The 24,770-nt window shown below is 44.1% G+C and overlaps 1 protein-coding gene across 1 annotated transcript in view; it reads left to right on the top strand.

The window, feature by feature from the left end:
• ERCC6 (ERCC excision repair 6, chromatin remodeling factor) overlaps positions 1-24,770 on the top strand; it is an 81,347-nt gene that overhangs the window by 8,022 nt on the left and 48,555 nt on the right. The window contains exons 4-5 of the mRNA XM_081105130.1: positions 153-264; positions 6,767-7,478. Coding sequence (XP_080961256.1) covers positions 153-264; positions 6,767-7,478 — 824 coding nt within the window. The remainder of the gene's footprint in view (positions 1-152; positions 265-6,766; positions 7,479-24,770) is intronic.

The raw sequence follows: 24,770 nt of genomic DNA, 5'->3' as shown, positions 1-24,770 counted from the left end.
AGATAAGGTTCTCTATGGTAATAGTAATATATGGAATTTCTGTTTTATTTTTCTCTTGATTAAAGCTTAAAAATTTTGTAATGCTGTCTTTTGTATTTGTAACAATAAATCACTGCATTGATGTTTTCTGTATTCACTGTTTACCATTTAAGGAACAACAACTAAAGAAGATCACAGCAAAACAGAAACGTCTGCAGGCCCTCCTTGGAGGAGTGGCGGCGAGAGCTGAACTAGATCATGCCAGTCTGGAGGAGGAGGATGCAGGTGAGGTACTGGGAACAGTGTCTCTGTGTTCTTGAATTGATACTTGAGGCCAATAGTGAGTCCTGGCCTAGGTTTTCTGAAAAATATATTTCTTTGCCTTAGTGTCAAAACTGATTTAGGAAAATTTTATTCTCTACACCTGCAGAACCAAAGTTAGAGAATGAAAGTGAAATTTTAACTCAGTCTACTGTTGGCTGCTGGTCCACATTTAATATTATGTTTAATAAATTAGAACTCTTACATTTTTGTATAGTTAATTTTTTAAAGACAACTAACATCTTACTTGAGGTACATTTTGTAAGCCCAACATCATCAGCATTCATAGAATTGATTTCACATATATTTTTGGGGCATATTTGATAGACTTTGCAAACATCAGTTTTGTTAAGGAAAGGTTCCTTCATTCCAGGTAAACCATGGCCATGGTTTTGTTTGTATCGCTGTCTTAGATGGGCGTCTTTTGGAAAACCTTTTGAGAAAATGCATAAGCCCTGAAATGAAATACCTCTGTGGTCAGTGTGTATGTATGTATGTTTAGAAATTGTTGGTAGCTGGTCATTCATTTATTACTTGAAATAAAGACTAAGGCTTCTTAGCATTTAAGCTCTTCAAGCAAATATTTTCTACTAGCTCCAGAAATGTATTCAGTAAGACAAGAGAATTATAAAGAATTCATTGAGGCAACAGAAAAAATATTAGAGATGTGTGCTTTTAAAGCCAAGCTTTCTGCTGCTGAGGCACCATAGTTCTCACTGGTAACAAGTTTTTGTTCTTGTCTGGCTGCCTAAAACTTGCTGCTATCTTTCACCTCCTATTGATTCTTTGATAAAACTTTGCCCCGGATTAATAGTTACTTCCCCAAATCCAAAAGCTACTTTTCACCCTACATTAGCAACAGATACATCTGTGTCTCCCAGGATTCCTGTCTTTCAACTGGCTTTCCTTTCGGCCCTCAGACCATTCCTAGTTAGTTATTTTTGGCCAACTATTCTGGCCTTATCTTAAATGTTAATTGTTCTCAGGATTTTTTGCTGAGCCTCTTCCCAAATAATCTTATCCAACTCCCCTTGGCTTTTGCGGACACCTAGGTTCTAGAATCTTACACATTTGTAGACTAATGGCCTTGCCTTTTTTCTGAGCTCTTGGTTCCTATTATATCTCTCCATTGGGGTACCAGCCAGCACTTGAGACTCCTGGTCTCTCTTATCGACCTCCCTCCTCTGCCCTTTCTTGGTCACTAGTGCCCAATTTGGAGAGGCAGGAAAACAGAGTGTGTAGGACTCTTTGTGCCACCCAGCTCTGCATTGCCTGGGCACAGACCTTGACCTCATTCCTGAACCTTGGCAATCCTGTTTTGAACTTATGAGCTAGGCATACGTATGGTAGACCTTCATTTCTCTGCTCACGTGCTTACCTGAGGTTTCTTTCCCCTGTTCTCCACATAGTGATCCATTTCAGAGGTTGTTGTGGGAATTATCTGATAACGAATCCATTGCTAGAAGTAGGCTTTGCTCCTCATTTGGAGAAGATGAAGTACTCACTGCCTCTTTTTCTGTTTAACATTGTACTGGACAGTGTAGTATTTGGAAAAAGAGAAATCAAAAGCATAAGATTGAAATGAAGAAATAAAACTATGACTATTCATAGAATACATGATTTTTTATGTAGAAAATCCAAAAGAATCAATGGACAATCTATTGGAATTAATATGTGAATTTAGCAATATCATTGAATATAGGGCTGATATATAAAAACTAGAGGCCTGGTACACAGATTCATGCACCAGGGGTCCTTCAGCATGGCCTGCTGGGATTGGGCCAAAACCAGCAGTCCAACGCCACCTGCCGCTTCTGCGGCTCATCCCAGCCTTGTTGCGCCTTCTGCAGGCTCACATCCATTCAGTCCTGATGAGGAGAGGTGAGCCCTGCATCTGGCGCCTGTGGGTTAGCTGAGTGGTGCTCCCGCTGTGGAGCACACTGACCGCTAGGGGGCAGCTCCTGTGTTGAGCATCTGCCTCCTGGTGGTCAGTGCGCATCATAGCGACGGACTCATATAGATAAGTCATATTTCTATGTACCAGCAAAAACAAAAAGTAAAATTTAATAAAGATGCCAATTATAAAAATCAAATAACTAAAAATAATCTTAACAAAAAAATATAGTTTCCTGCAATGCTTTCTACTTTAAAAAATAGAAAATGTTCCCCAACTGGCATGGCTCAGTGGTTGAATGTCAACCTATGAACCAGGAGGTCACGGTTCGATGCCAGGTCAGAGCACATACCCAGGTTGTGGACTCAGTTCCCAGTAGGGAGTATGCAGGAAGCAACTGATCAGAGATTTTTCTCTCATCATTGATGTTTCTATCTCCCTCTCCCTCTCCCTTTCTGAAATCAAGAAAAATGTATTTAAAAATAAGTAGAAAAATGTTTAAAAATAGAAAACGTTGTTCAAAAAGAAGACTTAAATTAATGGGGAGGCACAGTGTGATAATGGATTGGAAGATGTGGTATTGTAATGATGTCAGTTCTATCCATTTATAGGTTCAATGCAACCCCAATATATGTTTTCAGGGGTCTTTGAGGAAGAGATTTTAGGGTGGAAAGTGTAGGGTAAGGCATTAACAAACTGACTCTGAAATTCATGTAAAAATTCATTGGCTCAAGAATAATTAAGGCAATATTAAAGAAGAACAAAATATCAAGACCAGCTATCTAGCTACAGTAATTAAGTCACTGCAGTAGTGGCACAAGTATAGACAAGTAGACCAATGGGACAGAATAGAGGGTCCAGCAAACAGACCCACCCACGTGTGGTCACTTGATTTATGACAGACGTGGTAATGTAATACTGTGGAGAAGAACCACGTTTTCAGTATGTGTGCTGAGTTAATCCACATCTACAAAAACAAATTCCAAATGAGTTGTATATCTAAATGTGATTGGTGGAACAAAGCTTTTACAGTATAATATAGGAAAATATTTTTTATGACTTTGGGGCAAAGACGTAATGAGACCAAAAAATGGGAAGCTCTGATAAATGAACTATATTACAACTAAGAACTTCTGTATGTTAAAAGATAGTATTAAGAGAATGAAAATCGGCAGAGTAGGAGAAGCTGTTGCCAGTACATATATCAATCAGAAGACTTGAATCCAGAATGTATAGAGAACTAGAAATCTTTTATTTTTGTTTGTTTGTTTATTTATTTATTTATTTATTTAAATTGTTAAATCCTCACTGGAGGATATTTTTCCATTGATTTTCAGAAAGAATGGAAAGGGGCGGGGGCAGGGGTGTGTGTGTGGAAGAAAGACAAGCTGGTTGGTTGCTTCCTGCAGGCGCCCGACCTTGGCTGGGGATTGAGCCTGCAACTGAGGTACGTGCCCTTGACTGGGAATTGAACCTGTGACCCTTTGGTGCATGGGCTGACGCTCTAAGCACTGAGCAAACTGGTTAGGGCTAGAAATCTTTTTTTAAAAGGCAAACTATAAGAAAAATGGGCAAAGGATTTGAACATTTTCTTCAAAAGAGACTCCAAAATATCAATAAGTCTATGAAAAGGTATCATAGTTCATTAGTCATCAGGGAAATAAAACTTATACCATAAAGTAATACTACTACATGCCTAACAGTAGCTAAAATAGAATGACAGAAATGTGGACCAATTGGAATTTTCAAACACTGTTGGTGAAACTTAAAATTGATAGGACCATTTTGGAAAACTGGCAGTGCCTACTAAAGCTTAACAAACCCAAAGAATTATAAACATATATCCAAAGGATGTGCACCGGAATATTAATAGCAACATTATTCCTAGTAGCCCAAACTGGAAACTACCTAAATGTCCATTAATTGTGGGATGGAAAGATTGTAGTATAGTTATATAATTGAACACTACCAGCAATGAGAATCAACAAACTGCAACTATATTCAGCAAGTGTGAATCCTACAAGTGTAATATTGAGAAAAAGAAGCCAGACACAAGAGTATGAACATTTCCATTTACATAAAGTTCAAAGTCAGGTATAACTTGTCTTTACTGTTGATAGTCATCTTAGGGGGTGGGAGGTGGTTAGAGGCTTGGAGGTACCAAGAAGGGCACATCTGAGATGCTAGTAATTTCTGTTTCTCGATCTGGATACTGGTGTATGGGTATGTTTTTTCTGAAATTTCACTGAGCTCTACATTAGGATCTGTGCACTTCAGTGATTTTTGTTTTTAGTTCAGGTTTACTGAGAAACTGGCCGTGGTAGTATTGGCCTACAAGAAACATAGAGTTTAGAATATGAATTTCTTCCTGTTTAGCCTTACTTCTTTGGATATTTTGGGCAAAGGATTTGAACATTTTCTTCAAAAGAGGCAATCCAAAATATCAATAAATCTATGAAAAGGTACCATAGTTCATTAGTCATCAGGGAAATAAAACTTATACCATAAAGTAATACTACTACATGGCTGAAGTAATCTTGTTAGAGATTATTAATTTCAACAAATGAAAGAAGGATGATTTCTAGGTTACTTTATGTTATTATGGCTTAGCTGCCAATTTTAGTCCATCCCTCGGCCAGTTAACTTCAACACCTAGCATAGTGCTATCCAGTGATGGACATGTCTGTCCGTGTTGTCCAGCCACATGTGCTATTGAGCACATTGAGCAGGTGCAACTGAGGAACTGAATTTTCAACTCAAATTTAAATTGCCACATGGTGACTATTGGGTAGTGCAGATCTGACATGTATGTTTACCTATTTCAGTGCATGCTGATTCTTTAGATGTCTGTTTTCAGTTTTACCATCTCTTGAATTTAAGTCAGCCTGAATGCTGGTATTAGCAGTGACATGGAAACTGGGGAGATTGTTTCCTCCCAGTTACTCTTTAATTGGTAAAGAAGCATACCTAAATTTATCTTTAGGTTGCATATGACTAGGTCTGTCTTTGGATGCATGAGAGTATATTTATAATGCCATATTTTAGAAAAAGTTATTGAGAAATCACCTTTTTGAACAGGAATATATTAAAAGTGGCATGATAAATTTTACTCTATTCTTCATATGCTTTAGTATACTAATGATATATATGCTAGTATGTGTGTGTGTGTGTGTGTGTGTGTGTGTGTGTGTGTGTGTGTGTGTGTATATATACACACACACACACACACACACACTAGAGGCCCGGTGCACGAAATTCATGCACTGGGGGAGTGTCCCTCAGCCCAGCCTGCACCCTCTCCAATCTGGGACCCCTCGAGAAATGTCTGACTGCCCGTTTAGGCGGGCCTAAACGGCCAGTCAGGCATCCCTCTTACAATCCAGGACTGCTGGCTCCCAACCGCTTGCCTGCCTGCCTGCCAGCCTGATCACCCCCAAACCGCTCCCCTGCCAGCTGATCGACGCCTAACTGTTCCCCTGCCGGCCCGATCACCCCCAATTGCCCTCCCCTGCTGGCCCGGTCGCCCCCAACTTCCCTCCCCTGCAGGCCTGGTTGCCCCCAACTGCCCTCCCCTGCTGGCCAGGTCACCCCCAAATGCCCTCCCTTGCCAGCCCGGTTGTCCCCAACTGCCCTCCACTGCAGGCCCGGTCCCCCCCAACAGCCCTTTCCTGCAGGCCCGGTCACCCCCAACTGCCCTCCACTGCAGGCCCGCTTGCCCCTAACTGCCCTCCCCTGCAGGTCTGGTCACCCCTAAGTGCCCTCCCCTGCTGGCCTGATCGCTCACAACTGCCCTCCCCTGCAGGCCATCTTGTGGCCACATGGGGGTGGCCATCTTGTGTGTTGGAGTGATGGTCAGTTTGCATACCAGTGATGACTAGCATACCCAGTCGTGACTAATTAGCATATCTGGTCATGACCAGTTTGCATATTACCCTTTTATTAGTGTGTGTATATATATATATTTTTAAAAAAATATGTTCTTACTGATTTTAGAGAAAGAGGAAGGGAGAGAGAGTTAGAAACATTGATTGGCTGCCTCCTGTGCAGCCCCTACTGGGGATCGAGCCTGCAACCCAGGCATGTGCCCTGTCCGGGAATCGAACCCATGGCCTGGTTCATGGGTCAACACTCAACCACTGAATCACATTAGCTAGGTATTAATGATTGATGATGTACAGTGGGGCCTTGACTTACGAGTTTAATTCGTTCTGTGATGGAGCTCGTAACTCAAATTACTTGTATGTCAAATCAAAAAGTGAACGAGTGAGACACGTGATGCTGGGCTGATGTTGTGGTGTTCACTGTGACGTTCGCTGCGCCAACTAGCGGTGGGGTATCTGAAGCTGGCTCGTAACCCGAATTTTAGCTCGCAACTCAAAGCAAAAAATCGGCCGAGAGATGGCTCGTATCTCGAAAAACTCATTAGTCGGGACACTCGTAAGTCAAGGCCCCACTGTATTTTTAATATGAATTAATTGTAGGAGCCTACTGTTTATTGAATGGCTGAGTATATCCCTTGTACTCCTGGTGAGTTTTACGCTAGTGCCCAATGCATTGTTGTTCCTCTTTCAGAAGCAGGGCCGTCCTGTCTCGGCAGCATGCTCATGCCTGCTCAGGAGACTGCTTGGGAAGAGCTCATCCGCACTGGCCAGATGACACCTTTTGGTACCCAGATCCCTCAGAAACAGGAGAAAAAGCCTAGGAAACTAATGCTTAATGAAGCATCAGGCTTTGAAAAGTATTTGGCAGATCAAGCAAAACTGTCTTTTGAAAGGAAGAAGCAAGCTGGTAATAAAAGGGCGTCTAGGAAAACTCCAGCCTTGGTCACTTCTGAGCTGAGCCCAACACTCAGTGAAAACAAACCAAACAAGAGAAGCAAAGTTCTTTCGAAAACAGACAAGCGCTTGAAAAAGCACATCAAAAAACTCCAGAAGAGGGCTCTTCAGTTCCAGGGGAAAGTGGGATTGCCGAAGGGAAAGAAACACTTGGAGTCTGACGTGAGGCCAAAGGCAGAGGAAGATTCTGAGGGTGAGGAGTCCGAGTACTTACCCACCGAGGAGGAGGAGCGGGAGGCGGCAGCAGAGGTGGACCTGTCTGCAGAAGGCACTGACTCTGAACTGGGGCCTTTGCTCAAGCGACGGAAATGGCAGAAGAAAATCACAGTGCAGGAGATTGATGATGAGAGTTTTGGGGAAGAAGCTGAAGCTGCCAAAGGAGGAGGAGGTCGGAAAGTAGTGAGATGCCGAGACGATGGAGATGAAGATTATTATAAACAGCGATTAAGGTCAGTCTGGGGAGATTATTATAAACAGGTTATACTGCTTGCTTTATCTTAGGCAGCAGGTTTATGAATAAATAAGAATTCTAGATCCAGCTTAATATATTAGACTAAGGGCCCATGCACGAATTTGTGCACTTTGAAAGGAACTGTGTGCCACAAGGCTGCAGTGGGCACAGGGACGGGTCTCAGCCCATCCTCTGCGCCCCCGGTTACTTTATGGTGGAGAAACTTGCAGCAACACTGTTTTCAACCCATGGGAGAGCCATTTCCTGGCTTAGTTTTCTAATGATGGACTCTAAGATTAGTCCTTTCTGTTTTTCCTGATGCTTGGGGCCTCCAGAGGAGTGGAGGTGATATTAAATTTCTAGGGAAGTAGCTAGTTGTTGGTGCCCTGGAATACAAAAATGGCCCATTGTTGCTCTGTGGAGACCGGGCTAGGCTGAGTCTGGGGATTAGTTCCTTACGTAATGCCTCAGTTACTTCGGAGGCCCTTTCTGTCCTAGTGGGATATGCTTTAATCCATCCAGTGAAGGTGTCAATAAAAGCTAAAAGGTGTTTTAGTCCCTTCTATCTTGGCATTTGGGTGATGTCTCGTAGCCATTCTTCTCCTGGGTAAGCTTATTGATGTTGGACCAGAGGGGCTAGTGGAGGAGGTTGGCTTCCCTTCAGGTTATTAAATTGGGCTGGCAGTTTTAGCTCGTCCAGGTCTTTTAGCTGCCCAAGCTTCAGGGTTTGTCCAGGAAATTATCTAACTAGCTCATTCTCTTTCTTAGAATTTTGAGGGTCTTGAGGGGGACCGATGGCTATAAAATTTAATGGTGATGCCTATCTCCCTTGGAAAATTAATTGGGCTCCTAGTTTTCTAAAAGATCTCAACCTGGAAGGGGCTGGGGCACCAGGGATAACTATAAATTGGTAGGAAAATAAGTGACCCTTTCAGTGGCAGCAGATTTAGCTTGAGCCATCGGTGGGTCAGCTTACCATCCACACCTGCCACCAGGTGAGAGGCAGAGCAGAGTGACCCAGAGAAGGTTTTCAAGACCAAGAATGCAGCTTCCATATCAAGTAAAAACTTAACTGTCTCACCTTCGACTTCCAAGGTTTCCCTGGGCTCCATCCCCATGATGTTGATGTTGGATTTGGGAGCCAGATGGTATCCAAGGCCCCTTTAGTCTAAGGCCATATGGGGAGAGACAAGTTGGACCCAGGATCCCTGCAGTTCCTGGGGCAGTTCCACCTCCAGTGCCCATGCTCATGGCAGAGTGCACAGCGGCCAGGTGGCTCACCCTGACCCTGGGGCTTCCTTGCTGGGGGTGGTTGTTCTGCCAATATCCAGATCTTATGTAGATATAGTCATTTCTGGGAGGAGGTGTTCTTCCATGGCACCCTGGATCTGCTCAACCTGAGTAGCGACAGAGGAGCATGGCTAATAACAGAGCCTATCTCTGATCTTTAGGCCTCTCCCTTGATTGGAGCCTCTCCTCCTCCTCTAGATCCCAGTTATAGAAGACGGATGAGGCTGCCATAAGTAGGCCTGGGGTAGGGGTATGTGGTCCTAAGAGAGCTTTTGAAGTTTTCTCAGAATATCGGGGGCAGCCTAGGTTAGAAAACAGTCTCATGAGACTGTTGGCCTGTTTCCAAATCAAGATCTAGGTTAGTATATTTCATGATGGCCTCCCTCAATCTCTCTAAGAAGGCTATGGTAGTCTGCTGAGGTTCCTGGCTTATAGTTGCTAATTAATAGGCTTAGATCAACTTTGTTTCATTCCCTCTAGAAGGCTTTTTAGGAAATGGTCCCAGTTCCAGGCCCTCTGGGGCTGTTAATAGTCCCATAAAGGATCAGTGACCCGTACAGCCATCATTCCTAGAGGGTATTTATCATATGCATACCATTCCCAAGCTGGATGGCATCCTTTATGATCTTACCTTTTCTTCCTTATTTAGGGATTGAGCAAGGATTACAGTAATGTCTCTCCAGTTCAGATCAAAGCTTTGGGTCTTCTGAGAATTTTCGTAAGTCCTGTTGGATTTGGTGTGTAAATCTTTTATAGAGAAAGGGGCAGTCCGTCCTGCTACCGCTTGTAAAGGGCCAGATAAAGTAGCTTGAGAAGGCCCCAGATATGGGGGAAGAGGGACTGGAGCCTGACAGGTAGTTCTTTCTTCATCCTTTGGGGTCACAGGAGAGCAAGGAGAAGGAGAGGTGTTACCTGGGGGAGGCAAGGGAGGCAGGGGCTGTGGGTACAGTACAGCAACTCTGGAGGGATCTAGTTTACAGGTAATGCATAGCCTGGGGTCATCCCTGAGCCATAAAGGCTTGGATGTATGGGACTTTTGCCTATTTCCCTTGGGAATTGCAAACAGGTCTAGTTGTAAAATAGTATTAAAAGTAATGGTGCCATTGACTGGCCAAACATCTCTGTCGTCCAACTTGTATTGGGGCGAGGGCGTGTTGTAAAAGAACATTAGCCTTTTTTTTTTTTTTTTTTAAGGATTCAGGGTCAAATTTCTCCCAGTTGGTATGTATTCCAGAGGGGTATCTCGAGGCACTGTGGACTGGTTCCCCATCTACAGAGAGACAGGTATACTCTGAACCAACAATTAGAGGCATCCCTGCTAATATCTGGGCTATATTGAGCTGCCCTGTGGTCTGAGAGCCACAGTAGGGCAGGATACCCTGCTGTCTGGGTGCCACCCAGGTGTAGAGTGCTCCTGTTCAAAGCCAGGCATCCCTGCTTCTTGGCCTCCAACCTTAGCTGGTCTTACCGGAGGTCCTCTTCCCCCTCATCCATCACACCTATCCATCCAAGGGGTGCCTAGTACCGTCATCACCTTGGGTGGAAAACTCCTCCTGTAACTCTGGTCTTCAATAGTTGGGCTAGTGACCTGTTGCCTTGTCTCTCATGTTCCCAAGATCTCTGGTCCTTTTGGAGGCCTTGGAGAGAGAGAGCAGCCACCTCTTGAGGGGAAGTGAGAGTCCCTGTTAAGTTATTCCTGAGGCTCTTATAGAAGTTGGAAATAAAGAAAAGGTCGTTAGAAGAGTGTAGAAGGAATTGAGGGTGGTCTTATTCCCCTGTTTCAGGGACCTTAAAGAGTATGCAGAAAGCTGTTTTAAAAGACCGGGACCTTGCTCGGAAGGTGTGGCTCAGTGGCTGAGCATGGACCCTATGAACCAGGAGGTCACGGCTTGATTCCCGGTCAGGGCACATGCTCGGGCTGTGAGCTCGATTCCCAGTGTGGGGCATGCAGGAGGCAGCCGATCAATGGTTCTCTCTCATCATTGATGTAAGCTCTCCTATTAATTTCAGTTTTAATTTACTGGTCTGAGCAACATTTCCAGGGATATTGTGTGGGGGTGGAAGTGTGCTGTTGTGTGTTGAGCTCCAAGGGGCTGTTCCCCCTGAGTCATCTCAAACACTCTGTCTCTGCTTCCCTCCTCGGCTGTCTAATTTAGCCGCAAGGACTGGGAGCGCTAGGTAACCAGCCTCTATGTGCGCATCCGCAGACAAATCAGTTATTTACAGTTGGAATTCCCTATGGGGCTCTTGCACATCTCGGGGATGCCTGCTGAGACTGCCACATAGTTTCTTAGTCACCTAAGCATACCCGAGATTGGAGCTGGAGGGAGGAAGTGCTCCTTATCTTTGGAGCCGAACAAGTTCAGGCTCTCATTTTTCCAGCAAAAGGTTTAGTTCGAACTCCCAGAAGGTAATTAACAAACTGCTAGTAATTACTGTTTACCTGGCTGCGGGTCCTGAGAAAGGGAGACCAAGGAGTGAGTCGGAGAGGATGACTTACCACAGCAAGTGAGTAGGACAATTCGAGTCACTGCACCAAGATGTGAACAGTGAAAGCAGACCTCAGTGCTTGAGTTCTGGCTTTGAAAAGAATTCAGAGCCAAGATTCAAACTCACGAGAGAAGGTTTATTCAGCAAGCAAAGCAAAAGTACCCTTGAAAGAAAGTTTTGAGTGGGAGGCTCTGCCTTTGAGCTAGGGTCCTTTTAACCCCTTGTTGCGGGGGGGGAGGGCGGGGGTCCCTGCTTTCTTCTTTGAGCTGACCTAAGCAGCAAACTTTAAGCAGCCAAAGTGGAATCCCCTGTGGGCAAGGGGAGCAGAAAAGAGAAACATGTTAAATGTACATTTTGTTGTTGTTGTTAATCTTTACCTGAGGATATTTTTTCCATTGATATTTTAGAGAGTGGAAGGGAAGCAGGGGAGTCGGGGGTGGGGGAGGGAGGGAGAACATGGATGTAAGAGAGACACATCAATTTTTTGCCTTCTGCATGTGCCCCAACTGGGGCCAGGGAATGAACCTGCAACACAGGTATGTACCTTTGACTGGGAATCAAACCTGAGACTCTTCGGTGCATGGGCCAATGTTCTAACCACTGAGCAAAGCCAGCCATGGCTAAATTTAAACTTAAAAGACAGTAAAATGGGACACAACCCTTATTCAGGTCCCATACTGAAGAAACAAAACAAAACACAGTAGATAGAAATTTCAGGAGTAATTGGAAAAATCGTCAGAAATGCTCAATGAAAATCAGTGTATTCAACTAAACATCTCAGGGCTGAAACCCTCAGTTCATTCAGGCAGCAGTGCCTCTTCTTAGGGATGCAGTTGGTCAAGGACACCAACTGGCTTCCAGAGCAAGCTTTAAACTTCCTTCTGGGCCCAGGGCCAGGCCCAGGGTAGGCCTGTGAAGATTCAAGCAGCCCTGCAAGGCCCATCAATAGCAGCTTCCAAGGTCTGGCCCTTTCTTCCCGAACCCAGGTCAAACACACAAACTCTCCTGTCAGGTTAACCTTTTATGTTTTGAAATATGGAAGCATATTTCAAGTACTCTTAAGGCACTTATTTATTAAAACATTCTCTGTTAAGCTGTAGTGCCTGGCTGTAGTTCTATCTTGGTCTTGTTCAAACCAGCTGACCCTGCTCCATGACCTCACCCACCCCACCCCCTCTGTCCCATTATGTGCCAAAGTCTAGGCACATTTTTTGAACGTAAGTCTGTATTATAGTCCTGTTAACACATTGCCCACCAGTAGTTTTATTGCTAGCTTTACCCAGTGGCCAGATAAGTTTCTACCGAACGAGTACAAAAAACGTTTTACAAAGTATCATACTTTAAAAAGATATTAGTTTGTAAGAACATGTAATAACTTCAAAATGCAATGGGTATTTAATTTTAAGGTGTGCCTTTAACATTTATGTAAAACACTGTGTAATATGAAAACACAAGAATGCTTGTGATCTGCCCGCAATGTGTTCATTATAAAGCTCTTTTAAATTCGTGAAAGTGGGTGACTCTTAGACGTCTCATATCCTTTCAGCTTTCAGCTTGTGCCGTAAGTCTCTCATTAGCTCAAGATCAGTTCTAACTAGGTATCTTTTTTCTTCTTTTTAAGCTGATGCTTAGTGGGGATTTCCTACCAAGTCTCCTCTGCAGCTTAACCTTTCCTGGGACTGGGTAATAGCACTGTGATCCTCCTTTCTGATTTAATCCAGGACCTCAAGTCAGTCTTTGCAGTTTCAACCATTTCTTAAGAGGTAGAACTGGGAATGGGAGCCAGGACAGGGTTGTGTAAATACAGTGGGGCCTTGACTTACGAGTGTCCCGACTAACGAGTTTTTTGAGATACCAGCTGTCTCACTGCCGATTTTTTGCATTGAGTTGATAGAGTAATTTGAGTTAACGAGCTCGGTCTCGGAACGAATTGAACTGGTAAGTCAAGGCCCCACTGTATCAGTTTCCTTCCATTTGTGGAATGATGTGGAATGTGTAATATTTAGATGTGACCACAAGGTGGTGCCAAGAATCAGCACATAGCTGCCTCCACCTCCCTGATAGAAACCAAACCAAAAAAGGCAGTTGGATGGGGATTTGAGGAGATTGCTAGGGAGTCTAGACCTGACAAGTATGGTGTGGATAGAATTTTTTTTATCCTCACTCCAGGATATGTTCTACTGATGTTAGAGAGAGAGAGAAAGGCAGAAAGAGAGAGAGAGAGGGAGAAAGAAAGAGACAGAGAAATAGAGCAAAGCATCAATGTGAGAGATGCATTAATTGCCTGCCTCTCATATGCGCCCCAACTGGGAATCGAAGTGAAATCCAGGCATGTACCCAACTGGAAATTAAACCTGCAACCCTTTGCTGCATAGGAAGACGCTCCAACCAACTGAGCCACGCTGGCCATGTATTTAGAATTTGCCTTATGATCTGGTATAACCTGAATCCATAGCCATGATGCCTGTTGATGTGACTGGTTTTTAATACATTTTTTACCTTAAAGATTTTTTTCTTCTGACTTATTTTTTACTTTATTTTACATGAATAACTTTGAGCTTAAAAGGACTGATGACTCCATTCATTATGTAAATCTTAAGGAATATCTTCCAATGCTCTGCAAGGCTTAATCTTTTGGGAAAACTGTTTCATTGTCCTCCTTTTTGAGGCCAGGAGTGAGTTGAGTCTTGTTCAGAGGGTTTGGCTGTATACACACATAATTCTAGAAGGGTGTTCAGAAGTCAGCGTGTTCAGTTGCTAAGAGGCGTCAAGCTAAGTAGGATAAACGTTGAAAAACTTTTGGATTTGGAAATTTGGAGGCCTCCGTGGCCTGAGCAGGGATGGGAGGAGATTATATGAGAACAATAATAGCTAACGTTACTGAATGTTTACTACTTTGCAGTGCTTCATGTTATGTGGGTTCGTTGGTTTAAACCTCACAACCCCTTAGGAGACGGGAGCCTGAGCTCAAAAAGCTGAAGTAATTTGGGGCCTGAGTTGTTGTGGGTCAGGTGGAAGCTGCCTGTCAGCTTGGTCGGGTGCAGTGGACTCGGAAGAGTCTGGCTGTAGCAACTAGCTCCTCCTGTTGCTCCATGGAGGCCTGCTGCAGGCTTTCCACTGCTCCCCCGAAATGCTGCTGGAGGCCGCGCCCCCAGCCCCACTCTCCCAGGTGCTCTGTCTCCATTTTACTGTGTGGGTGTTTCATATCATTTGCATTTCTGCAGTGCACTGGAGAGGTCTAGAGATGTCTCCCTTTGCGCTGGGATTGTCCCCTGTGGTCCATCATTTGGATCTTGGTTTGCCCTGGGTGAAGATTCAGCTCCTTCAGGTGGCAATTACACAAAGGCCAAATTACCTTGTAAAGCTTGATTTAAAAACACAAAAAACACAAACCAGTATGGTGACTGTAGTTAAGTTAGTAACACTGTATTGCGTATTTGAAAGTTGCTAAGAGAGTAAATTTTAAATATTCTCATCCCAAGAAAAACAATTTGTAATTATGTGTAGTGGCAGATGTTTATTAGACTTACTGTGGGGATCACTTTGTAATATACACAAGTATCAAATCATTATGTTGTATATCTGAAACTAATACAGTGTTATATGTCAATTATATCCCAATTTAAAAAAAACACACAAAAATAACCAACATCATTTGATTCCTAAAAATCTGAATTTAGTAAAAGTTTAATATGGACTTGATCTAGAGACCTAATATAATCAGTTTCTGGGACTTAATTTCTTTCTCAAGAAATAAAACTATGTCCTTTTTTAATTTTCTTCTAAGGGTCTGTGATTTTTTAAAAATTTATTTTATTTTATTCTTTATTCTTTGTTGTTTAAAGTATTACATATATCTCCTTTTTCCCCCATTGACCTCTCCCCTGCCATTCCCACCCCCCAGCACATGCAGGGGAGGGGGGGGTGTAAGAGAGCAACCGGAAAGTCTGTGTTTTTTTTAAATATATTTTTATTCATTTCAGAGAGGAAGGGAGAGGGAGAGAGATATAAAAACATCAATGGTGAGAGAGAATCATTGATCGGCTGCTTCTTGCACGCCCTCCACTGGGGATCGAGCCCACAATCTGGGCATGTGCCCTTGACTGGAATCGAACCAGGGACCCCTTCAGTCTGCTCTACCCACTGAGCCAAACCAGCTAGGGCCAAAAAGTCTGTGTTTTGAAGAGAAGCAAAAATTACTGCCTTAAAGAATTTTTTTATGGTGCATCTTGCCTTCTTTTAAATGATAAAACTAAGACACAAATGAAGACTAATTTAGCTTTGTGCTCTGCACACACCTCTCATTCTCAGCTCCAGTGCATAATTGTCTGCATCAGTCTTAATTTACTCTGTGAGATCTGGACTCCTAACTGAGGCTATTTCATCTGCTTAGATGTGCCAATTAAGTCCGCCCAGAAAGACCATAAAAAGGCAGATAAGAAAAGTAAAACACCGAGTATCTCAATTTAGCAAATTAGAGTAATCTGTAAGGGATTCTGAACTGTCTGAAATAGAGAACCCAGTGCGCTGCAGAAATGCAAACTATATTAAATACCCAGCTTGGTGCCTTGAATATACTTTTAAAAATCAAATTGTACTTATTGTGCTTCTGTTGAAGAATTTCTTTCATGGATATTGCAGTCAGTGGAGAAGGATCCTCAGATTGAAATTGCACCCTGTATTAAGAGTGATTTAACTGTATCATGTGTGACTTCCGCACAGTCCGTGTGGATCCAAACTGCTCTGGCCTTGGTGGCCTTCAATGTAAAAATGAAGATGGAGCAGCAAGGTAAAATTTGGATTTCAAGCAGCTCAGTATATGACTTCGTTTCAGGGAAAGCATGTTCATTTTGCTAATATATGCTCTCAAGTTACTAATAATTTGACAGATCCTATTAATAGGTATATTTTGCATTTTTGTGGGTTGTATAGGCAGTTGAGTATATTGGATTGTCTAATATTAAATGTGTCTTATGCATCTGTTCACCCCAGATTATCTGTAGTCAAAAGAACTAAACTGATTTTACTGCTCCTTGGAAAGATGGCAGGTGCCCAGTGAAAAGTGAGTTTGGACTCACTGTGCACAGTGTTGAAGTCGGGAAGAAATCACATTATTGCACGAAAATGAAAGCCATCTTTCTCCTCCTTAAACTTTAGCATTGACATTTTTTGAGACAAATTTGCATTGAAGCTTAGTAGAATTTGATTTGCTCTTGTGTAATTGTTTGCATTGTATAGCAATTAAAGAAATGATTATTTACCCTTGGCTTGGTACTTAGGAGAAAAGAGGTGGTTTTGGGGATTTTGAAAAATGCTTTTTGAGAGGCAAGGTTATGTAAGAATAAGGAGTGCAGACTCTGGAGCCGATGATCTGGGTTTGAATCGTCACATTACTGATCTTGGGCAGGCTACTATGGTGTGTATGTATGTAAGTATGTATAATTTCTTTTTTTATTTTATTAATCCTCACCCAAGGATATTTTTCCATTGATTTTTAGAGAAAGTGGAAGAGAGAGGGAAAGACAGAGAGAAATATCGATGTGAGAGAAACACATTGATTGGTTGCTTCCTGCACATGCCCTGACGAGGGTCCCGGCCGGGGAGGAGCCTGCAACCGAGATACATGTCCTTGAATGGAATCGAACCTGGTGCCCTTCGGTCCACTGAGCCAAACTGGCTAGGGTTGTATGTATAATTTCAAAACACAGCTTGACCAGAGCTAGCTGACATTACTTAAGGAAGTGATATTTGGCATAGAGGTTAGAAATCACAGGCCATGAAATCAGAATGTCAAAGTCTCATCTAGTATTCTCTGAGGTTTTGTACATATCCTCATCCATAAAATGGGAATCATAATAGCACCTATTTCAAGGGCATTATGAGGATTACGAACGATAATATATCCAAGATATTTGGCATATGTCAGGCACTCAGTAAATATTAGCTGTTTTTGTTATTTGCATGCCCACTAAGTAAAACATTACTACAAAGATCCCATCAAGCCAGTAAGGGGTCCATGAGAATCATAAATATTGACATATACGAAAAGGTAACTTCTCTCTAAAGTCAAAGGCAGTTTCACAGTTGGGATTAATATGCTTAGCCAAATCATTAGCTGTTATAAGCTTAGTTTTTTTTTAATTTTAGGCTTTTCTTACCTTTCATACATTTTTTATTGATATGATTAAGACTCCACTTAGTGATAAAGTATCAGTGACAAATATAAGTACATTTTCAGTAGTTTTGGGGAAAAATAAAAAAAATGTTATCTCCTCTGAACACACTAGGGGGCACTAGACATCTGCCCAGGGAGTACTCTTCAAACTTCATTGGTTCTAAGTGTGGGTATGTCAAGATGACACTTTGGTTCCTCACAGATCTCTTTGTTCTAAGGTTAGTGTTCCAGGTCCTCCTGTTGTACCATGTAAGGCTTGACTGACACACTCTTGCCGTCCTATGGACTACAGTGATCTTGATCTTGGCTGGCAGTAGGGATAGGCTAGCAGGATGGCCTTTAGTCTGGGGGCTACTTGCCTCCTGCCTGCCCAAGATTGCTCTATGTGTTTCACTGTTTATTCACCTTTAACCTGCAATTAACTAAAATTTCTTAGTTTTACCTTTTTTGTGTGTAATCTGCCAATAATTATAAAAGCATCTGACATGTATGCTGCGTAAAAACCAAAACAAAACATGCAGTTTTAATTCAAAGGGTATAATACACATATAATCTCATTTAGTTCTGTAAAAACCCAATATTTGTTCACTTTGTGGTCAAGGAGACAAATGCAGTAATGGTTAAAAGATGTTTTTAAAGTTCAGACCTCTCTGTACCTGCTGCAGATCTATAATGCAGCTCTCTGCCAATATCCAGTTCTCACTGGATGTTTTAAATCTTTTTTTTTACTGAGTTCTCCTCTGGTGGCTGCCATTGGAGGGAGGGGGACTGTAGGATTTAGAACCACCCCCCAAGTGAATAATATACTCCCTCATTTTATTTGCTTGCAGCTGTGACTATTATATGTCTGGATTAAAGAAAAAGATGTAGGTGGGAACATAAAAAGCATTTCCTTTCTGTTAATGTAAATATACTTTAGGGCTAGTTAACACCTTTCTTCCTCTATCAGAAGACAAAGTCTTTCATAAAAAGTTTAATCTTTTGCCCAGCTGTTCCATCTGGCCCTAGGGAAGCTTGGGTTTTACCTTGGGCTTCTGATTCTTCCCATCAGCCCCTATGCAGAACCTAGCTGCAAAGTACATCCCCTGGGAGACCCAAAAAACAGAATTCAGGACTTGAAGATGACTTACAACATTTTTATATTCAATATAACATTTTTGGTTATAAAATTCTAAATTAGAATTTCTCTAACCTAGCAGTTGCTGTTTGCCCTGGCTGATGCTTCATAGTGGACCTTACCCCTGTTATCCCGTGGATACAGCCAGGAGTAGTTCCTTAGGTCACGTGTGTGGAAGAAGGAAATGCAGCAGGAGGGAGGCTGTAAATGAGATGGAACTGGAAGTTTCTTGAACCCATTTCTGAGTGACCCACTCAGATCATTTTCCAATCCTGGTGTTTTCCTTATTCCTAGCCCAATTCCGAACCTCATTCATTCATTCAGCATTTATTGAGTGTGGTGAGGTGGGCATTTATACTAGTCTCTGGGGATATAAAAATGACTAAGACAGTCTCTATTCTCAAATGGCTCCAGCCTTAGGGGGCGACAGATACGGATTTCAAAAGATGCTAGCAGAGACACTGGGCATGCCTGAGGTCCCAAGGGGCTGAGAGAGCACCTGGGGGACACGATGGCTGACTGGCTGGTGAGGAGAGGCGTCCTTCTCCGGAAGCACTAGGTGGGCAGAGGTCTAACGGGCCCACGGATGTGGGATGTGTGTTGGGCGGGGAGGTTGGGACAGTGCAGGAATGTAGATGCACAGATATGAGGAGGCCACAGGGATGACATTCTGCCACCTCTCTGTGTTTTCCGCTTGTGTGTATGGAACACTCTTGACATGATGGAAATTTCTCTTTTGGAAGTAAATTAACTTTAAGTGGTGGCAGCTAGCTCTCCAGTGTACGTTAGGGTTTCATTGACAAGGTAGCCCAGTAAGTTACAACTGGAGGAAGTATTGCTCCTCGTGCAGTTCAACTGGTCATGCAGTGTCCTCATTGCTGGCAGCGTGGCTCTGGGTTCGAGCTGCTCCTGATGGATGGTTATTGTGGTGTCAGCCCCGGGCCTCACGGCCTGGGCCAGGTTCTCGCTCCTGCATGAGTGTGGGGGAGCCAGCGAGTGTTTTCTCAGCTTGCATCTGCTTGGAATTGAAGTTTATGTTTATTGCTAGGTTCTCTTCTAAGTGGCTGCCAGTGGAGTCAACAGCGGGCTGACTGTGGTCGTTGTGTGAGGAGCTAGAGACACTGCCAGAAACACCAGGCCCACTTCGTTTTATGCGGCTGCAGCTGTGACTATTACATGTGTGGATTTTTTAAAGTGAGAGAATAGAAAACAGGAAAAAGTTATTTCTTTTCCAAAAATGTAAATATTGGACTACTTCGTAACAGAATTTAGACATTTTGGAGCCATTTCTAATTTTTAAGATTTCAGATTACTTGGGTCCGGATCTTATTTTTCTGCCATCAACTAATTTTAAGTCATTCTGTGTTATGTAAAAATCATTTTGTTATATAAAAGATGGACCTACTTCACGACAGTTCACTGTAATAGTCTGTTACAGAATTTTTAAATTGAGGTATTCTAGCAGGTACCCTCTGATGGCTACTGTCTTTATTCATGCTGATCATGTTACTTGTAATAATTTACTTAGCATCCATTTGATGAACCAGTTTTGTTTTAGTTCAAATGGACTTGTTCAGGAGTTCTGTGAAATTGGTGGTGTTTTTTCAGTATTGTGTGCAATTGTATTGGACTACAGATTACTTTATTCCCCTCTGGGCATAGTAATGGCTCCTGCCTCAGGGTTGTGGAGGGTTTCACACATATAGGTAGCATTATATATAACGGTAGATTAATTTATTTAGCATTTATTTTATTTTAGGCTTATGCTAATAAGTGCTTTACATGTGACACCTCATTTAATTCTCCCCCAAATCCAGGGAAGTAGACGCTGTTGTTCTCCCCATCTCACGGTTGAGGAAACTTAGATGCTAAACAGATTAATTTACTTGCTGTGGGTTAAGGAGCTAATAAACAGCAGTCAGGATGTGGTTCTGGACCACCTGAGACCAGGACTATGTTTGGGCCTGTGCTTACAGCATGTCTAACCCAGTTTGTTCACAGCACAGAGTCCCCTCGACATCTGCTGGCCGGACAGATCCCTCAGCCTTCCAGGCTGGGAGAAGCGGGGTGAGCACGCGGAAAAGAGCATGAGGCCCCTGAGGGCAGTGAGGATGGGAAAGGCACCTGTTTCCCTCAGGGTTCAGATGGCTCCAGCTCTCTCCACCTCCACAGTGTGCCTTGTACTTCTTGTCAGCCCGTGCTTGGCACTGCTCTGCGTGGGCACTAGTGACATGGGCAGGCCTGTTTTGGCTACAAGCCACCTAGGAATTGCTGCTTTGTGTAACAGAAGAATCTCTTAGCTTGAGCCACATGGGCATGTGGTTTTATAACTGGTGTTTTCTGTCTGTAATAATTTGTATATGATTCTACTGGGTGATTTGTCTCCACAGTGATACAAATATTTATAGGTAATAATGATTTTTCTCCACCACTTTCAGTCATCCTTTAGCCAAGCTGAATAAATGTTTGTTTCTTTCCATCTTTCTTTATGAAGCGGATGACGCTGAGATGCAATCATTTCTATGGTGGCTTCTGTGGTTTCTTAGGTGCTGTGTGTTCTGTGCTGACATGATGCCTGCATTTTAAGAGGGAGGCAGGGCGGGAGAAGGAAGCTGATTCCCTGTTGGTACAAAGTGATGTGGTGGGAAATTTAACAGCCACAAAGATGTACTGGCTGAGTCTAAGGAAATGGCGATCATCTGTCAGTGAAGTTTAATATGTGAATTTCTTGTATATAAAGTATTTAATGACCCGTTGTACCAAATTTAAAAAGCCAGTAACTTCTGGTGTTTTTCTTTTTTTCTTATAAGATTATCTGTGAGTATTTGCAAATGAAGTACTTTTTCAGTGACTGTGATAGTTTTTGTGATTTTTTCCACAGATTTTATATTATCCACAAATTTTCTAAGTACAGTGTCCTTTGTTATGCGGATGTTTGGTTTTGAGCTCTGATAGTAAGAGTTTGGATACCTCATTTGAATTTGCTTGCTTGCTAAATTTCAGGTAGTGAGTAGCAAGAACTCCTATATGTATGTCAAGAAAATGTGTGAATATTTAAGTTCCACTAGTAAAGGATACCTATATAGCCAGGCTTTTCAGCCTTGGCACTATGGGCCTTTGAGACCAGATAACATTTTGTTGTAGAGGACTATCCTGTACGTTGTAGGATGCTTAGCATCCCTGGCCTAGCCAGCTCTATGCTAGTCGTATATCTCCTCTCCTCCAACAGTTGTAGCAACCACATATGTCTCCAGGCATTGTCAAATCCCCCTGTGACAAGGGGGCGATGGAGGACGGTCAGTTGAGAACCACTGCTGTATGCCATTGCATGTGACTAAGTTTATAGATGAAGTGAAACTCAGAATAGCAGAGACTGTTGTAGCCCACCACATCACTCTTCATTTAATCAGTTACCTGGAAATTAAGGAAGAAAAATACAAATAAAAGAGAGGAAGAGATTGCCTTTAGAAGTGAAGCACAAAAAGGTCATTAATTTTTTACATAAAAAGACTATCACATACTAAATCTTATATAACAGCTATTTCCTTAGGCTTGGCCATGTACTGCCTCTTCCATTTGCTGTTCTCTGGAATTTACCAACAATGCTGATTTATAGGTTCTCTCAGTACCCTGAGAAGCAGTTTCAGGTCACCAGCTAGTCTTCCTCAGTGGTTTCAGTTAAACTTCAGCTAACCCTTCCTTTTGCTACTTTGAAGACTTGAAATTTTCATCAAGGCAAGAATTTATCAGAGGAGGTACTTTAAGCAGCTCCCTGGATGGGGTCACCCGCCTGTTGCTCTGTTTGGTCTCCATGCTGGTTTGGTAATTGATACTGGAGAATCCACCGTGTGCAATATCATTCTTCCCTTTTCTCCTTTATCTTCCTTTAGATGTGCGATGTTTTTCTTGCATGAGTGGCAGATAAATGCCTTCTTACATTTGTTGCTGTGAGCTTTTTATTTGGAAGGCATTTATCTGTATCAGTGCTTTATTTCCACCATTTTGTGAAATTCAAAATTGCAAGCATACTGAAAAAGTCATCCTTTTATTAATGGAAGAAAATAATATGTGAGGCTATTGACTTTTTTTTAACTTGTGACACCAGTGTCCATTGTAGTTATATGAATATAGAATTAGCCTGGCTAAATGGCTACAACTTCTCAACAACCTTGGTGTATTGCTGAGACTTTTAGATCTTACACATTTTGTTCTTTTATGTATATACTAGAGACCCGGTGCACAAAATTTGTGCACTGGGGCGGCGGGGGGGCGGGGGGGGGTGGTTCCTCAGCCCGGCCTGTGCCCTCTTGCAGTCTGGGACCCTTCGAACATTCCTCTCACAGTCCGGGATCCCTTGCTCCTTACCACCCACCTGCTTGCTCCTTACCGTTTGGCTCGCTTCTCCTTAGTGCTGCCGCGGGGGCCGGAGAGGCTCCTGTCACCGCTGCTGCGCTTGCCAGCTGTGAGCCCCTCTTCTGGCAGAGCAGTGCTCCCCCTGTGGGAGCGCACTGACCACCAGGGGGCAGCTCCTGCGTTGAGTGGCTGCCCCTTGGTGGTCAGTGTGCATCATAGTGACCAGTTGTTCTGGTCATTCACCTGTAACGGTCGCTTAGGCTTTTATTATATAGACTAGAGGCCTGGTGCACAAAAATTTGTGCACTCGGCGGGGGAGGGGGGGTGTCCCTCAGCCCGGCCTGTGCCCATTCACAGTCCAGGACCCCTTGGGGGATGTCCACCTGTCAACTTAGGCCCACTCCCCGGGGGATCAGGCCTAAGCTTACAGTCAGACATCCTTCTGACAGCCAGGGAGCCCTCGGGGGATGTCCGACTAAAGGCTTAGGTCCCCAAGGGATCGGGTCTAAACCGTTAGTTGGACTAATCTTAGTGCTGCCACGGAGGTGTGAGAGGCTCCTGCCACCACCACTATGCTGGCCAGCCATGAGCCAGCTTCTGGCTGAGTGGCACTCCCCATATGGAAGTGCACTGACCACTAGGGGGCAGCTCCTGCATTGAGCATCTGCCTTCTGGTGGCCAGTGCGCATCATAGCAACCGGTCATTCTGCCATTCAGTCAATGTGCATATTAGCCTTTTATTATTATTACTAGAGGCCCGGTGCATAAAAACTTGTGCACTCGGGCGGGAGGGGAGGTCCCTCAGCCCGGCCTGTGCCCTCTCGCAGTCTGGGACCCCTCGGGAGATAACGACCTGCTGGCTTAGGCCTGCTCCCGGGTGACAGAGGGCAGGCCCAATCCCTAGGTGCAGCCCCTGGCCGGGCTCAGAGTAGGGCAGATCGGGAGGTTGCAATGCCACCCTCAGTCACGCTCAAGGTAGGGCCGATTTGGGGGTTGGGGCACCGCCCCCTGTCACATTCAAGGCAGGGTCGATGGAGAGGTTGCGGCGCCACCGCCTGTCACGCACAGAGCAGGGCCAATCAGGGGGTTGGGGAGCTCCCTCCTGTCACGCACAGAGCACGGCCCATCAGGGGGTTGGGGAACTCCCCCCTGTCACTCACAGAGTAGGGCTGATAGGGGAGTTGGGGCACCGCCCCCTGTCACACACAGAGCAGGGCCGATCAGGGGGTAGGGGCGCCGCACCCTGTCACACACAGACCGCAGGGCGATCAGAGGGTTGGGGAGCTCCCTCCTATCAGGCACAGAGCAGGGCTGATCAGGGGGTTGGGGTGCCTCCCCCTGTCACGAACAAAGCAGGGCGGATAGGGAGGTTGTGGCCCCGCCCCCTGTCACACACAGAGCCACAGGGCAATCGGGGTTTGGGCACTGCCCCCTGTCACGCTGATCCCGGTGCCGGGAGGCCTCTCGGTTCCACTGATCCTGGTGCTGGGAGGCATATTACCCTTTTACTATATAGGATAGAGGCCTGGTGCATGGGTGGGGGCTGGCTGGTTTGCCCTGAAGGGTGTCCTGGATCAGGGTGGGGGTCCCCACTGGGGTGCCTGGCCAGCCTGGGTGAGGGGCTGATGGCTGTTTGCAGCTGATCACACCCTCTTTAGGGTGGGGGTCCCCACTGGGGTGCCTGGCCAGTCTGGGTGAGGGGCTGAGGGCTGTTTTCAGGCTGGCGGGTGACTGAAGCTCCCAACCACACCTTTTTTTCTTTCTTTTTTTTTAAATTCTGGGCCAGCTTTAGCTCTGAGGCTTGGCTCCAGCTCTTAGGCCTCGGCTGCTGAAAGCAGGTATCTGGTTTGTTTGGGTTCTATAAT

This window comes from Myotis nattereri, assembly GCF_964212035.1.
Source record: "Myotis nattereri genome assembly, chromosome: 13".
NCBI classification, from domain to species: domain Eukaryota; kingdom Metazoa; phylum Chordata; class Mammalia; order Chiroptera; family Vespertilionidae; genus Myotis; species Myotis nattereri.
This window is presented reverse-complemented; position numbering and strand designations above follow the sequence as displayed.